General features: G+C 38.0%; 1 protein-coding gene across 1 annotated transcript; it reads right to left on the bottom strand.

The window, feature by feature from the left end:
* Positions 1–346: 346 nt before the first annotated feature.
* LOC139971877 (uncharacterized) lies at positions 347–15,071 on the bottom strand. Its single transcript, XM_071978673.1, has 11 exons — positions 15,017–15,071; positions 14,297–14,458; positions 12,787–12,938; positions 11,350–11,394; positions 10,531–10,640; positions 10,013–10,123; positions 8,235–8,997; positions 7,836–7,942; positions 2,908–3,018; positions 1,132–1,894; positions 347–839 (listed from the first exon to the last, which is right to left on the bottom strand). Exons 2-11 carry the CDS (start codon positions 14,349–14,351, stop codon positions 693–695), a joined length of 2,364 nt encoding a protein of 787 aa, XP_071834774.1. The 5' UTR covers positions 14,352–14,458; positions 15,017–15,071; the 3' UTR covers positions 347–692.
* Positions 15,072–17,553: the final 2,482 nt, after the last annotated feature.

Below are 17,553 nucleotides of genomic sequence, written 5' to 3'. Positions count from 1 at the left end.
TAAATAGTACACTAGACGTTCATGATCATACAAATACATAGCCGTTTGGAACGTCGAAAAGGGCAAAATATCATGACAACTGTAAATCAGCTGGACATGCAGTAGCGTATACGTTGGTACCGGTAATAATTCTCAAAGAACCGAAAAGAGACACTTGAGCAGCTTTAAGATACCCCACGGGATTAGGTTTGTGAATGTCACCTGGATGTTTACAGTACATTATATGAAGAACATTCTAATCACAAATTGATCTAATTGGTGTTATTTTATGACTGTGGAGGTCAGAGCAGGTTAACCATGTGCACAGTGCGTACATATCCCGTAGTACGTAAATCAATGGGAAGTTGCACAGGCTATATATGCTACCATAAGTAAAGAAGTCGTCGCGTGGTAAAGCTCGGTATAATGTTTTCCCTTTTCGCGTTCCACATATAACACTTCCATATATGATGAGTGGTTTTGGCAATGGATGACGTAATGTCAGCAATGGTGACGTCATCATGGTAAAGATTCTTCCATTGATTGAATTGTGAAGAGTAGACAGACTACAGGGAAAAAAAGGTGTTAACATTTTTTCATGTGTCCTTTTCTACAGTACATTTATATTTCATTACCACTTTGTGCGTTTGATTATATTATGTTTTCTCTCATTAATTATACCGTCGATATAGCATCATCCTCTTCATGTGTTTTCAATAGCACCCTCCCGTGATATGACTATTTGCAGCAAACCGGAACTTGATCACCATGAGGACAAACATACCAATAATAGCCATAAGGAATATCACGAAAAATATTCGATCCAACGCGTTGGCTACCAAACGAGCTTCATCTATATTCTGTCGAAGAAAATTTACAGAAGAAGAAGAAAAATGAGAGGAAGAAAAATAAATGAAGAGATAAGAATAAAAGTACTGGTGAGAGGTAAAACATTTCAAAATGTTGAGCCATGTAATGATTCTTCTACACATGCGCATACTGAAATCATACGTCAGACTAAAATAAAAACCCCGCTTATATCTAGCGTTAATATATTTTATCTGAAGAAAGGAGCCAAGTTGTGCCGGTCTGGAGAGTTTATAAACTATATTCAATGAGATATTACTAATTATGAAATCAACCTATGTGTACCTTTTTATGCATATGCAGTTGTCCATCCGACAGCCCACGATGCACTTGTCGGTTTTCAGTTATATCCTTTCGCTCGTCTGGTCGTCCGTTGATGACGTCATCACATGGTAACGAATCCTGTCTTAAAAATTCGTCGACGGTCACTTTTGCAGACATTTTCTTAGGTTTCTTCAAGATGCCAAAGAACCGCATGAAGTACATGATACCAGCTAGGATTTGATTGGTCTTAACATTATTATCATAACTGCACATAACATTAACACTATAGAGTGAACATGGTATGGCCAGAACAGAGAGTACAAAATTGCCAGTTAAATAATTACTCAGGATGGGGTTGTCGCGTCCCTCTGTTACAGGGAGCATGTCGGCTACCAGTAATTGAAAGACGGTTAATCCTAAAATCATGGAGACACTTAAAGACATTCTCTCTCCGCTATCGGCTGGAGAGAGGAATGTCATTATGGTCATCAAATTCAAAATGGTGGACGGAATAATTAACAGTAGGATATAGTGCCTTGGATGGCGTTTCAAGTATAGACAGAAACGGACTTGAGAATATGGCAACATGGGTCTGTTGCTTATGACGTCATCTTCGTAGAAGATCCGTTCTGTTCCGTTCATCGCCAATACTTGCCATTCTGAAGAAGAGAGAGCCGGACTCATAATGGCCACACCGGCTTTAAGAAGCAGCTTTTCAGCTGGAATATTCCCCGAGTTGAACTTCAACTGACAAACTTGGCTATCGAAAGGAAAGTACTTGATCCTATTAAAAGGAAATAGGGAAAGAAAGAATGAAAGAAACAGAAATAAAGAGAGGTGGAGAGAGCGGGAGAGGGGTGGAGAGGGTTCTGTCCAGAAGACTATATATAAACTTCATATTGCGATGGGTTGTAACATTGGCACCATTCTGACCAAGAAATTAAATGTTTAAACTTTACTGGACAAGCTCCGCCCATCCCATCCCACCCTCTCCATACCCCCTTCCATATAGCTACGAGATGTATGCGGTACGATCATTTAGCATCGCTTAATAGGGGATTTATTAGTTGTTTTATTCACAAAGTGAAAATGGTGTCTTCGAACTCTTTCATGGTGACCCAAATTTTCACCTCCATCATCTTGGAGACCCTCCAGTAAAGGATGTCATGATCTGACAAAGGGGTCTACGGGGGGGGGGGTGTTTACCACCTGCCTATTTGAGACTTTGTTGTATGATTATAAGTGTTTAATTTCAAAATGGTGTTATATTTTATTTTACTTTTTGAATTAATTATAGTCAAGATTTCCCCATTTGCTTTTCAACGATTTTTTTTCAGAGACTCCAAAATATTTTGGCGACACCAATAATGTCAATCTTTAGCCATAAAATAGTCGAAATGACTCACCGTAGCATTTAAAAAAATTTAATTCTTCGGGTGACGAACTCCCACCCACCCCACCCTTCTCTACCTCGCCCCCAAAAAGTTAACGATATTTTGTACTGTTGAAGGAACTTATCAAGCTTGTGCAAAATATACATGATTAATTGTTTATTGGTTTTTACTAAACAATTATTTTTTCATCTTATCCCTGCAACCTTCTGTGTCTCCCTCTTCCGTTTTCCAACCCCTCCCCCCCCCGTCCCCTACTCCTCTTTACTTTCATGGACTAAAGAAATCCGTCAGCAGCAATTTTTTAATTTATTTATTTTTTGGGGAGGGGGGGGGGGGGAGTTTGCCACTGTTTAATAATCTACTTAATCAAGATCAAAAAGTGCGCATGCCCTGAAAGTCTTACCTTATTGGACAGTACGACGATTGGATAAAAGCAGATCCGAGATAGATTTCACCTGTTGATGCAAGTACGACCCGACCATGACTGGGATTAATAACAGTTACTGTTTCTAACCTTTGAGGACAAAAAGAAACAAAAACGTAAACGATACACCATAAGATAAGGAATGAATTACAGAAATATTAAAATGTCAGGGTGGATCAGGATTTCTCAAAGGAGAGGGTGTGTCCTTAGGGTTGTTGAAGCAAACTATCAATATAGGTAGGGAGGGGGGGGGGGTCTAATGAGCATCCTCCCCATGTCTAAACGCAAGGTTGTGCAAATAACTACTTTTGAATTTTTGTGAGAGGTTGAAAACGGTGGAAGGGAGGTGGGGGTGGGGTGGGGTGGGAGTAATGGAATCGGTATCCGAGAAGAAAGTCATAAGACCGTATATGCAGATCAAAAACAAAACCTTCATCTTTCTGTTTAAAACAAAAATGTGACCGCTTAAATTTCTTTTCTAAACTTATTTCTTCTTACCCATTTCCTAGGTGAACGACAGGTAACCAAACTTCATCATGGTGAAGAACAATTAAGTCCTGACCATCGAAATCTTTCGGGTCCCAAGTAAGTCGAGGATCGGTCCATTTCTGTTGGTTTGGATGGAAGCAAAGCATTGTATTCAGTCCCTCGTATCCATTCATTGACGCCAGTCAAGTGTCACGTCTAGCAAGTTTGAGATATGTGTACTATACAGGAAGAGGGGGGGGGGGGGGAGGGGTATGCACAATCTTAAAGGGGCAGTGTGACATTGTTTTGTGGGACCATCATTTCATCATTTCATTCTACTTGTACACAAACTCCTGCTGTTGTACTCAAGTATTTAAGTACACACCAGTGCATGACTTAGTACCTGTGCTTGTACTCAACATTATTGTTGTGCATTCTTTATGCTCTCAACACAGCCTCCTTCAAATGAGACAAAAATGCAGAAGGAGAGAACAAATTGAGAATTAGTTTTGTTCCCTACAGTACTGAAGAAATTATAACTTTTCTTGGGTGAATGTGTTTTTTGTAATAATAATGTACGTTTTGCATCTTTACCTCGATAAATGCAAATTAGACCAAATGGAAAAGATACTGAAAATACCAAAATCTGACAACAAAGTTGTGATGTTCTTTGACATGAACATCTCTCTTCTTTTCTCTCTTTCTTTAACCCAATTTCTGTTTTTTTTTTTTTCTGTAACAAGATTTTAAGTGGGTAAGTTTGAGATCTATACAGAAGTCTTTTCTGTTTGTTTTTTTGCTGCCAAATTGTGCCTTAGGCGAAAGTTAACACCAGTCGCAAGTATTTTATCGATTGAATCTTAAAAAATGAATAATCAATGATTTTCATCTTTGTCCATCGCGAAAATATGATTTGTTTATATTTTTTACTCCATTTCAATCTTAAGTCCTGAAGGTACATTTTGTTAGCATTTGTACGTGCCAGCTCTCAGGTTAGAATTTTCAATGTTTAAAATTTGAGATTTTTTGGTAAGAGAGATAGGCTACGTACCGTGGTCTCAATAGTTAGACACAAGTATGATATATGTCAAAACCCATGGTAGCGCAGCATGTTGGAAATCTTGTTAAGAAATTCAGAGCTAAAATGGTTTGGATGCTGCCAGTTTTGTTGGATAAGCAATATAAATCATGAGAGTGTTTTCACAATTAATGGAAAATAATATTTTGCCAGTGTATGTAGTACTAGTACCACCAGTAGTAAACATTGTACATTCAGGTTATGCTTCAGAGCATTTGTATTGACAATATTAGCAACTTTATTAAATAGAAACTGGGTTTTTATCATTCTGATGTTGTCAATACAAGTCCTTTGAATTATATGGTTGGGGATTGGGGGGGGGGAGGTGGGTGAGGGGTTGGTGGTGAGGAAGAAACGTGGTCTAGTAATATAGTAGGCAATGAGCACCCACTGGTGACTATCTAAGAGTGGGTTATCTATAAAAGATGATAAAAAAGATGAGGGAAGACATAAATACATTTTTAATAGAATAAAGCCAAATTTTGTGATTGGTATCAATCAGATTAAGGGTTATTGTTTTGCGCATGTAATGGCAGCCAAGAGATAGAGTTGGTTATGGCCTGTATTAATTTTAAAAAGAGAAAGATTATTGTGATTGGTCGAAATGTGTTTGAATTAAATCAATTTATTAGAGAGCTAGAAACGGTGCTATCTATTTTGCATGGCATTATGAAATTAATCCCCTTGAATAGATGTTCACACGATTCGATCTGTGTAGAATAAATTATGTCTTTTCAGAGACAAACCAATATTTAAACTTTGTTAATGAGATTCATTATTGCTAAGTGATTTAATTGAGTAAGCAAAGTTTTACCTACTGAACGCCTGTACCTTTTTTTCATCGTACTGCCCATCGCCTTCCTACTGTTTATATCTCTCTGTCGTAATTCAGAGGAGATATACAAAAATTCATAAGAAAATCCTCTTTCTAATTATCATAAATTGGATTCCGGTTCGTCCAGTTCAACTGCATAAGTTCCAAACGATCATAAGCCTTGGCCCCAAAAATGTTCAAAATGATAATATTGATTGAAAAGTTGTCAAAACTCTAACCGTACAAATTATTCGAAGATCTTTACAAAGTTACACAATCGAATGGCTGAGGTAAGTTGCTTGGTTAAAATGTTTGTTGAAAACTTTGAAAATGGATGACATATTTTGACTCCTTCCTTGCAATGTCAGACCAGCCCGGATAAACTTTAAAGGTTCTAAAATGGAAGGTTGGAGGTTCTGCTTTTATTATTATTAATATTTTTGGGGGGGGGGGGCGGAGGAGGGGGTGGCTGTCCCTCTTACGCACTTCGCTTCCTCCCTGTCCGGCGTATCATCTTCTCCCTACCTCCGACCCGAACCCGTATAAATCCATCTTAGAACCGGCAACAATCTCATGAGAAGTCAACCGTCCTGTTGTTTTCAAATATCTCACAATCCACTCCGCTGACATGCTGGTCTGGGATGTCTAGGATGGAGAACCATCAAAATTAACATGACCAATATCGCGGTCAGGAAAAGTCCAAGAAATATTGTCTGGGATCTTAATTATTCTTCGAATATCTTGTGAGATATGTGAGAACAAAACATGATATATAAAACACATAGTGGCAAAATAAATGGATTGATTTGGTTTTTATTTATTTCAATAACTTGTTTCATCTGCGGTACCCAGCCATGAGTGGGACTCGTAATGTTGTCGGGTAGGGTAGATAAGTGTGTGGGGGTGTGGGAGGGGGGATATGGTGATTGGGTTTGAGTTTGAATTAGTTGAACTTTTGTAAGGTTTAGCTATGGTTTTCGCGTACACACCTTTCATGGCTTAATAGCTATGTTCGTGTAGAGTTTGCCCGAAGTTTGAAAAGGACAGATTTTCAAAGGGCATCAAGCCTACTATAGCTGAAGGAGTAGCAAAAGTAAGCAGCAAATTCGGAAGGAAGTTGTATGACCGTGCTGGGATTTGACTCGGAAAAACTACCGTGAATTGAGGGCAAGGCCTTATAGGCACCTACTCTTTCAACAACAAAAAAACGGGTAACATTGAATTCAGTTTCAAAGTCGATTGTACAATGTATGTATGAAGACGTACAAATGATCTGGCTTTTTGCCTTACAACGCAAAGCGCCCTCACTATTTTCAAGGCTTTACTACTTAAACACACGGCGATACACTGTGTCAGCATTTTTCCTATATAGTTCAATTTCTATGGCACCGTCAGAAATACGTACTAGGCTTAAAAGTTAGGGCCTAACTGCTATACTAACAGTTAATACATTCATTAGTGTGTAACATATAGGGTTAACTTAGGCCTATGCTATGCTTACATACGCCAGGCAAAGTTACACTTTCAGGTATTGGCTACGGCCCTGTAAACATATCTACAGGTCGCAACTTTGGAAAAACAGGAATAAAGAAAAGAGACAAAGAATTTACTCATAAACATTTACTTTTATTTTTCTTTGGATTTCTTGCCAGTTTGTATACATTTGTTGCTTGTCAGAGATAAACATAAAGTGATAACATGCGTCCTACTTTATATCACTACATTATTTCTACAGCACACAATAACAAAAATTACAGTGTTTTTTGCCTTCTTCTATTTTTTTTTTGTTTTTTTGTCTTCCGCTTTTTTAGAGCTTAAATAGTACACTAGACGTTCATGATCATACAAATACATAGCCGTTTGGAACGTCGAAAAGGGCAAAATATCATGACAACTGTAAATCAGCTGGACATGCAGTAGCGTATACGTTGGTACCGGTAATAATTCTCAAAGAACCGAAAAGAGACACTTGAGCAGCTTTAAGATACCCCACGGGATTAGGTTTGTGAATGTCACCTGGATGTTTACAGTACATTATATGAAGAACATTCTAATCACAAATTGATCTAATTGGTGTTATTTTATGACTGTGGAGGTCAGAGCAGGTTAACCATGTGCACAGTGCGTACATATCCCGTAGTACGTAAATCAATGGGAAGTTGCACAGGCTATATATGCTACCATAAGTAAAGAAGTCGTCGCGTGGTAAAGCTCGGTATAATGTTTTCCCTTTTCGCGTTCCACATATAACACTTCCATATATGATGAGTGGTTTTGGCAATGGATGACGTAATGTCAGCAATGGTGACGTCATCATGGTAAAGATTCTTCCATTGATTGAATTGTGAAGAGTAGACAGACTACAGGGAAAAAAAGGTGTTAACATTTTTTCATGTGTCCTTTTCTACAGTACATTTATATTTCATTACCACTTTGTGCGTTTGATTATATTATGTTTTCTCTCATTAATTATACCGTCGATATAGCATCATCCTCTTCATGTGTTTTCAATAGCACCCTCCCGTGATATGACTATTTGCAGCAAACCGGAACTTGATCACCATGAGGACAAACATACCAATAATAGCCATAAGGAATATCACGAAAAATATTCGATCCAACGCGTTGGCTACCAAACGAGCTTCATCTATATTCTGTCGAAGAAAATTTACAGAAGAAGAAGAAAAATGAGAGGAAGAAAAATAAATGAAGAGATAAGAATAAAAGTACTGGTGAGAGGTAAAACATTTCAAAATGTTGAGCCATGTAATGATTCTTCTACACATGCGCATACTGAAATCATACGTCAGACTAAAATAAAAACCCCGCTTATATCTAGCGTTAATATATTTTATCTGAAGAAAGGAGCCAAGTTGTGCCGGTCTGGAGAGTTTATAAACTATATTCAATGAGATATTACTAATTATGAAATCAACCTATGTGTACCTTTTTATGCATATGCAGTTGTCCATCCGACAGCCCACGATGCACTTGTCGGTTTTCAGTTATATCCTTTCGCTCGTCTGGTCGTCCGTTGATGACGTCATCACATGGTAACGAATCCTGTCTTAAAAATTCGTCGACGGTCACTTTTGCAGACATTTTCTTAGGTTTCTTCAAGATGCCAAAGAACCGCATGAAGTACATGATACCAGCTAGGATTTGATTGGTCTTAACATTATTATCATAACTGCACATAACATTAACACTATAGAGTGAACATGGTATGGCCAGAACAGAGAGTACAAAATTGCCAGTTAAATAATTACTCAGGATGGGGTTGTCGCGTCCCTCTGTTACAGGGAGCATGTCGGCTACCAGTAAGTGAAAGACGGTTAATCCTAAAATCATGGAGACACTTAAAGACATTCTCTCTCCGCTATCGGCTGGAGAGAGGAATGTCATTATGGTCATCAAATTCAAAATGGTGGACGGAATAATTAACAGTAGGATATAGTGCCTTGGATGGCGTTTCAAGTATAGACAGAAACGGACTTGAGAATATGGCAACATGGGTCTGTTGCTTATGACGTCATCTTCGTAGAAGATCCGTTCTGTTCCGTTCATCGCCAATACTTGCCATTCTGAAGAAGAGAGAGCCGGACTCATAATGGCCACACCGGCTTTAAGAAGCAGCTTTTCAGCTGGAATATTCCCCGAGTTGAACTTCAACTGACAAACTTGGCTATCGAAAGGAAAGTACTTGATCCTATTAAAAGGAAATAGGGAAAGAAAGAATGAAAGAAACAGAAATAAAGAGAGGTGGAGAGAGCGGGAGAGGGGTGGAGAGGGTTCTGTCCAGAAGACTATATATAAACTTCATATTGCGATGGGTTGTAACATTGGCACCATTCTGACCAAGAAATTAAATGTTTAAACTTTACTGGACAAGCTCCGCCCATCCCATCCCACCCTCTCCATACCCCCTTCCATATAGCTACGAGATGTATGCGGTACGATCATTTAGCATCGCTTAATAGGGGATTTATTAGTTGTTTTATTCACAAAGTGAAAATGGTGTCTTCGAACTCTTTCATGGTGACCCAAATTTTCACCTCCATCATCTTGGAGACCCTCCAGTAAAGGATGTCATGATCTGACAAAGGGGTCTACGGGGGGGGGGGGGTGTTTACCACCTGCCTATTTGAGACTTTGTTGTATGATTATAAGTGTTTAATTTCAAAATGGTGTTATATTTTATTTTACTTTTTGAATTAATTATAGTCAAGATTTCCCCATTTGCTTTTCAACGATTTTTTTTCAGAGACTCCAAAATATTTTGGCGACACCAATAATGTCAATCTTTAGCCATAAAATAGTCGAAATGACTCACCGTAGCATTTAAAAAAATTTAATTCTTCGGGTGACGAACTCCCACCCACCCCACCCTTCTCTACCTCGCCCCCAAAAAGTTAACGATATTTTGTACTGTTGAAGGAACTTATCAAGCTTGTGCAAAATATACATGATTAATTGTTTATTGGTTTTTACTAAACAATTATTTTTTCATCTTATCCCTGCAACCTTCTGTGTCTCCCTCTTCCGTTTTCCAACCCCTCCCCCCCCCCGTCCCCTACTCCTCTTTACTTTCATGGACTAAAGAAATCCGTCAGCAGCAATTTTTTAATTTATTTATTTTTTGGGGAGGGGGGGGGGGGAGTTTGCCACTGTTTAATAATCTACTTAATCAAGATCAAAAAGTGCGCATGCCCTGAAAGTCTTACCTTATTGGACAGTACGACGATTGGATAAAAGCAGATCCGAGATAGATTTCACCTGTTGATGCAAGTACGACCCGACCATGACTGGGATTAATAACAGTTACTGTTTCTAACCTTTGAGGACAAAAAGAAACAAAAACGTAAACGATACACCATAAGATAAGGAATGAATTACAGAAATATTAAAATGTCAGGGTGGATCAGGATTTCTCAAAGGAGAGGGTGTGTCCTTAGGGTTGTTGAAGCAAACTATCAATATAGGTAGGGAGGGGGGGGGGTCTAATGAGCATCCTCCCCATGTCTAAACGCAAGGTTGTGCAAATAACTACTTTTGAATTTTTGTGAGAGGTTGAAAACGGTGGAAGGGAGGTGGGGGTGGGGTGGGGTGGGAGTAATGGAATCGGTATCCGAGAAGAAAGTCATAAGACCGTATATGCAGATCAAAAACAAAACCTTCATCTTTCTGTTTAAAACAAAAATGTGACCGCTTAAATTTCTTTTCTAAACTTATTTCTTCTTACCCATTTCCTAGGTGAACGACAGGTAACCAAACTTCATCATGGTGAAGAACAATTAAGTCCTGACCATCGAAATCTTTCGGGTCCCAAGTAAGTCGAGGATCGGTCCATTTCTGTTGGTTTGGATGGAAGCAAAGCATTGTATTCAGTCCCTCGTATCCATTCATTGACGCCAGTCAAGTGTCACGTCTAGCAAGTTTGAGATATGTGTACTATACAGGAAGAGGGGGGGGGGGAGGGGTATGCACAATCTTAAAGGGGCAGTGTGACATTGTTTTGTGGGACCATCATTTCACAAAATCACCTCCAAACTTCCTGACGAAAATGCACTCTGTACCACAAATTCCAGTAGTTTAATTTTATAAATTTATTTCAACAATACGAAACTTAATGTTTACACTTTTTTTTTGTAATTCTTCAAGAAAAGTGCATGTACTTCTTTGCTGCAAATTTCTCAAGAAAGGAGCTTCATGTTTTTATCTAAATTAAATTAATAAATTAAAACGGGTACTTTTGAGGTTCGAGTTTTCGCAAAACTGTACAAATCGTTCCATATCACCATAGCTACACAATTGACTCCACTGGTAACTATGCATGCAAGAAGAGAACCTGCAAATTTTGTCCTTCATAATGATTCCAATTAAGGTTTCTATTTGACAACAAATATCGTTCCAACGTAACAAGTTATTGCCTTTTCCCCTTAGTTTTTTTTATATACATATCTTTCATGAAACAAGTGTGTTGAATCTCAGAGTAGATTTTATCTGAGGAGTGACAATAAGTTACCAGCGCCCTCTCAATTTTAACATTCCTAGTACTTACAAAAGCTACCCACGTAGCTGTTTTGATGGTCTGGTCCTTTTGATTCTGCAAAACGAAAAAGTGGCAAAAGATGACAGCATTAAAAAGAACAAAAATTGGTCACTGTATAGATTTGATTACTAATCAAATATTTCTCTGCGCGAGAACCTCCATTCATAATGCCCAGATAGACAGCGTAAATGGGAAATATGCACTTAACGGTATATCGCGATTTAAGATAAGGAACACAAACCCATATATCCGTCATGTTTGGACTAAAAGACAGAGATCATTGTAAAAAGAACAAACTCCCCCAAAACAGCTAAGAAAAATAAAGTTCCATTTAGGAGATATTTAAGTGTTAAAAGGCGTGTCTTGGAACGCTATTTTCATATTTTTTTCAATCAACCCGGCCTAAGTTTGGCTAAGGACATGTACAGATCAAAATTAGGGAAAGCGCAAATTAGTCATCTTGCAGTAGGCTATGTTGATTCTAATTCGGACACTCTTAAAGAATTGGTTCAGGTGTTTGACATGTCTATTTTGTATGAAAGAACACAAAAAGACAAAAAGAACAGTGAAGAAACTACCATGATAGCATTCTCTGTTAAGGAGATATGACACTTTGAAGAAAAAAATGACTGGTGTAGAAAGACTAAATGTGAGGGTGTGATATCACATCCTCACTTCTTTAACATGTGTGAATATTTCTTTAAAAAGTATTTACATTTTTTAACACATTTGAAAATCATATAATCAATAATTCTTCAGATATAAGATGTTTGATCTCAAATACTTCCTTTGACAAATATGAGATCTCCTGACATATCTTTTGGTTGAAAGTCATGAAATCTCACAAAATATTTAGAAAAAAACAAAGACTTTTCAGGAATGTGAGGATGTGACATCACAGCTAGTCAGATTTCAGCAGTTTCTACACAATCTGATAAAACTTTACACTTGAATATCTCTTTAACCGAAAAAGATATTTGAACAGTTTTTTCACCAGTGTGATTCTTTTATTGTTCCCTTTCATATTACATAAACATGTATGGCAACTGAACCAGTCCTTTAAATCACCTTTGACATATTGAAACGTGTTTCGGTATTTATGAAACAAATGGCGTGTAAGTCTGCATGTAATGTTTGCAGACGATAGAGGCGCCTTATTGTTCAAAACTCTAAGGCGGGATTTAGCCTGCATTGTCGGTTAGTGTTTTTCGTGTGTGTCTTCACCATGCCAATATCCAAGAATGACACGCTCATATATGTAACACGTCATAGTAATAGCATACTGTAACAAGCTGATATCGAAATGCCGGTACAACAAATGCCATCTTATTTTATAGTTTTCGAAATTTATGGAAAGTTTGGCCCTCCGTAACATATCTAGTTCGTAATGAAAGTAAGGCTACTCATACGCCTATCTAACGAGATATAACTGGCAAATAAACCTACCAAGTGCAGCATAGCATTTAGGAATACACACAAGGTCACCTCTAGCGTATCACTAGCATTGAGAACTGGTCTCTCACGTGAAGAATAATTCCGGTCATGTAAGATATGGTCTCGAATCATTCGTTCAGCATTCGGCTTGTATGAACCACTCTCTATGGTAAAAAATCAAACAGGTCAATATATAAAGAACAACAACAGAACAGAGAATATCTCAGACTGGGGTAGCCATGGTGAGGATGGATATAGGGCCCCATTGGAAATGGGCCGACATTCTGTCAGCCTAATGGGTTTAGCTCCTGTTACTCTTTTTGTACTTTTCAATTCCGTCCAATTTGTCTATTATATCTTTGTAATTTTTTTTTGTTTTTGTATCTTGAACAATCTGAGTGCGAATAAATCAAACAAACAAGACCGCGTTGATGATTATTTGACTCCAGCCTGTTGGAGTAAACAGACACGGTGTTCTTTCTAAAAGCGTCTTCCCTATATATCTGATGTGGACTAGGTTCCCGTCATCTTCCCCACCCCTCCCCCTGCCCGTCACTCTTTCAGCACCCCTCCCATAATACTATACTGTCATAATGTTCTGGTTACTTTATTGTATAGATCTGCATAGAAGGAACATTTTGCTACCGAAAATGATTTGAACTATCTAGCACTCGGAACTCCGGTCATAGGCGCGTAGCCAAGGGGAGGGGGGCGCGAAGGGGGAAGCCGCCCCCCTTAAGCATATGTTTTTATGATATCGCTAGCATTTTCAAAGAGAAAATGCTTAGATGCAACTTACAAGGCCTGGGAAGTGCCATCATTCCAACGATCTGGGAGGCATATTCAGCCAAAATGTTCTTGTACGCTTCGCGCCAATTATGGTGGCGCTACGCTTAGATAGTTTGCAATGCCGAATCTACAGTTTCGCCCCTCCCTTGGCAAATTCCTGGCTACGCGCCTGTCCGGTCATCATAGTCAAATGTAACATTTGGAGACAATGATTGAGTCAAGAAAGTGAAATAGCCAATAAGTATATTTGATAGAGTGATACTCCAAACCCCGGTCCTCATCCTAAACCCCATCCCCTCCCCGTCGGGCACACATCGTTTGAACGAAGAAAGGCAAACGCAATTCCACACCATTCCCAACCACACCCCCTCCACCTCCTCCTCTCTCACAACTATTTTTTTTTTAAATTAGACATATAATAAGGCACAAGTTAACGTGATAATATAATGCGGAGGGACCCCCCCCCCCTCCTCGAACCACACCCTTAGATCAGCTTCACTACCCTGGAAATTATACGTCATCTTTTAATTTGACTAATACTGTTCAAATTTACAACAACTGCTTTTAATGTCATGATGGCAACAATCTATACGGTTACATCAATTTTCATCTATCAAGATTGAATAATGTGTTCTAAAAGCGAATTTTACACTTTATGGACGAATTACCATTTTATTGATTTACTGTTAAAGAGACAAATTTACGAACAAAGAGCAAAGATATATATACTCACCCGTGAATGGGAAGATGGCTGCTATGAAGGCGAGCGCAGGAAAAACAACATCCATTTTCAAACTTAGGTCTTTCCTTTTTCCTCCTGTTAAACAGTTTAAAAATCAAGCCGAGTTTATCCGAATCAAAAGATAACTGCCTATGAGTGACTATCATCGGTATCCTAGGTAACGCAAATAGAATAAGAACAACTTAAAATGATGCGCATGCGTCCCATGGCATATACACGCGCATCTTTACCATATACATTAATTTAACTGTATTGTTAAGTGTATGTGCGCTTAGCTCATCATTTTGTCTCAATCTCTCTTTCTTTTTATCTTTCATTTTTCTCTTTTTTTCTTTTCTTTTTCGTTCATCGTGATTATATTATTTGTCGGGCGGTGATTGAGTTAAATTTGAAAATGGTGTTAATAATTATTATTAACACTTTATTCGATGGAAATGTTTGATTTGTATAAACGATGTGGTATTGTAGGCTATACAAAGAATTTTAGCACAGGGAGATTGTATCCACAGATCTGGGATATGACATGCTTATTGTACTTGTTTTACAAGGGTTTTCAATTGAGGTTCTGTGAGGTCCAGAGAAAACAGAAACATTGGGATGGAGCAAAGGGTATTATAGGAGGCAGGGAGAGTATAGAGAGAGAGGAGATGGGGGGGGGGAGGGTAGGCTGGTGGGGGCCACTGGGAGAATACAATGAAAACTAATACTCACATTGCCTGATATCTTACATCGACTTAATACGTGATGTGAACAACCACCGGACGCAGAACGAGCTGCAGAAAAGAGTCATATATTATGTTATTGCATTTCATTTATTTGTTTTGATTACATGCGGAAACAAAGTATATATCAATAAATATGCAAGGATGTATGAATTAATTGCGAAAGGAAGAGATCTAAAACACCTTTGTATAGGCTTGTCTGTAGTACGCCAATCCTATACGGCACGCATAACGAGCCAAAAGTCCTGAAATCGACATTATGTCGAATTAATGCTCTCGAAGGTCGGACAAACTCGTCATATGTACGAGAAATCGATATGTGACGAATTCCTCATTACAAAGAACCCTTTCTCGTGTTCTAAATGGCTCATTCAGATTATAGGGTTCTAATTGGAAGAAACTTGGCAAAAGACATACGTCGAATTAAATTGGTATTTGTCTAGACGTATGTGGCCCGCACGCTAGGCGCACCGTACGCTTACTGTATAACACAGTGTAAACAAATATACCACACAAGCAAAAAAAGTATTTAAAAAATGCTAGAAAATAATTAGACCAAGAATGCAATTTCTTTATTTTCTACTGCATGATGAGACAACACTACACATTTTAATGTTATATGTGGCAATGGATTTTTTACATTATAATGAGCATGTTAAGAAAATATTGATCTCCATATCTGTAACTCTGTGTTCTTCAAGAAAAGCATTTGTGTTACGCTGCTTTCAAGATAGGAAAATGTACTCTAAAATTTTCTAAAAATTGTCCTAACTTTTTTTCATACCACATATAGTTCCATATATACGAAATATCCCTGCGCCTTCTTTTTACATTTTCTTTTTCATTTTTGAATATCTTCCATTATTCGTTGTCGTTTTTAATTCGGCTACAAGTAACTAGGTCATGGCTGCAGTAAATCGAACAGGAAATTAAAAAAACAATCAGGCAATAGGAAGAGAAAGAAAATTAATCACACTACATTCTGGTTACAACATTTCTACCTGACTGTTTGTTTTGTATATGTACTATCGTTGACCACGAATACATGAAATCATAATTTACCTGTAAAATGAAATGATATTGAAGTTCAATTTCATTGATATTCTGATGGCTCTTGCTTTTACACAATCTCTTGCACAATATGTATGTGTGTATGTATTTTAGATCCTTCTGCAAGCAGGAACTCGCGAAGAAGCCATCATTGGCTTATCAAAGCCGCAAGCTGGCCGAAGTCAGTCTCTTACATTCATATTTAACGTCCATGATTATGAATTGTCAATTGTCAACAACTCTGTAACTGGACGACATATACATTAATCTTGGAGTGACGCGAACCGGGGACCTTATGATTGGAAGGCACCGGCGTTAACAACTGAACCGACACTCCAATGTGATGTTTTGCTTTGGTACAAACAGAGTGCAGCACTCTAACATTCTGCTCTGTTGTACATAATTGATTTTTAATTCATCGTGCTATAAATATATGCACAGGAGTGACGACATATGAATGAATGATAAGCAACACCCCCCCCCTCCCCACCTCAAAAAAATAAACAGACAACCAAGTTATATCAAACAATAGTACATGCATGTAGCGTGTGTAACTTTATTGAGATATAATTTGGAGAAACATTTTTTGTTCATACACAATAACTAATAAAAGCAAAAATATTTTCATGAAAGTAATTTTGCCCTATCTCACGATTTCTATAATTGAATTATGAACATTCGCCTGTACTTTTTTTATTTAATTTCATTCCAAAATAAAGACTGAAATATTAAATTACCAAAATTGTGTTTGTTTTACTTCGAAATATGTGTCCCAGTTTTATTATAGTTACGAAGCAAACCATTGAAAAAAACTCAAATTACATAGGCTATATAGTCCATCATTCGACTTGCGAAGAAATTGTTCTATGGAAAAGCTGATATTCTTATTGCACTGAGTTTCCTATCAACATAATAAAAAAATATAGTATGAAATGTTTCTCCGAAAGGTAATAAGGGCGGTATTAAAGAACTTAGCTTGCATAGAATCCGGATGTGTGACCTGGTTAATTTGATTTTTGGCTTCGGCTTTGAGTACAACGTTTCTGTATGCTGTCGTGTTGGACGAATCTAATCGTAACAGTAACTACCGAGTACCGACTTAGCGATTCGCGTTATAGTCATTGTTGAGTTTACAAGTCCGTGGTCTTAGTCATAATTTTGCAAGGTTGGCAAGAGTGACCTCGTAGCTTTCCCTTTCGGGTAACCAAACATAACCAATAACAAATAGTGGAGTTGCAATTTTGAAAACACATTCTTTTAACATCGGAGATTCTCCCAATCAGAAAGTGACTGTATGGCAAAGAAGCCTGCCATACATTAAATAAGTTAGTATTGCAGAATACCTACACGCCTCACATGGCCTCCTCCGCCCAACCCTATGAAAAACCACAACAAATCACAAAGTTCACTTCAAGAGCAAATCAGGGGCGATACAGGATATTATAAAAGAATGTGTGTGGCCATGGGTTTGTTGCA

Source organism: Apostichopus japonicus, chromosome 1, assembly GCF_037975245.1.
Source record: "Apostichopus japonicus isolate 1M-3 chromosome 1, ASM3797524v1, whole genome shotgun sequence".
Lineage (NCBI taxonomy): Eukaryota > Metazoa > Echinodermata > Holothuroidea > Aspidochirotida > Stichopodidae > Apostichopus > Apostichopus japonicus.
The sequence above is the reverse complement of the archived record's forward strand: the minus strand, read 5'-3'. Positions and strand labels throughout refer to the sequence as shown.

Coding starts and splice junctions, on each gene's coding strand:
- LOC139971877 (XM_071978673.1), bottom strand. CDS start 14,351: ATGGATGTTGTTTTTCCTGCGCTCGCCTTCATAGCAGCCATCTTCCCA. Junction 11,395..12,786: donor TAAATGCTATGCTGCACTTG/GTAGGTTTATTT, acceptor TTCGTTTTGCAG/AATCAAAAGGACCAGACCAT. Junction 7,943..8,234: donor AACTGCATATGCATAAAAAG/GTACACATAGGT, acceptor TTTCTTCGACAG/AATATAGATGAAGCTCGTTT.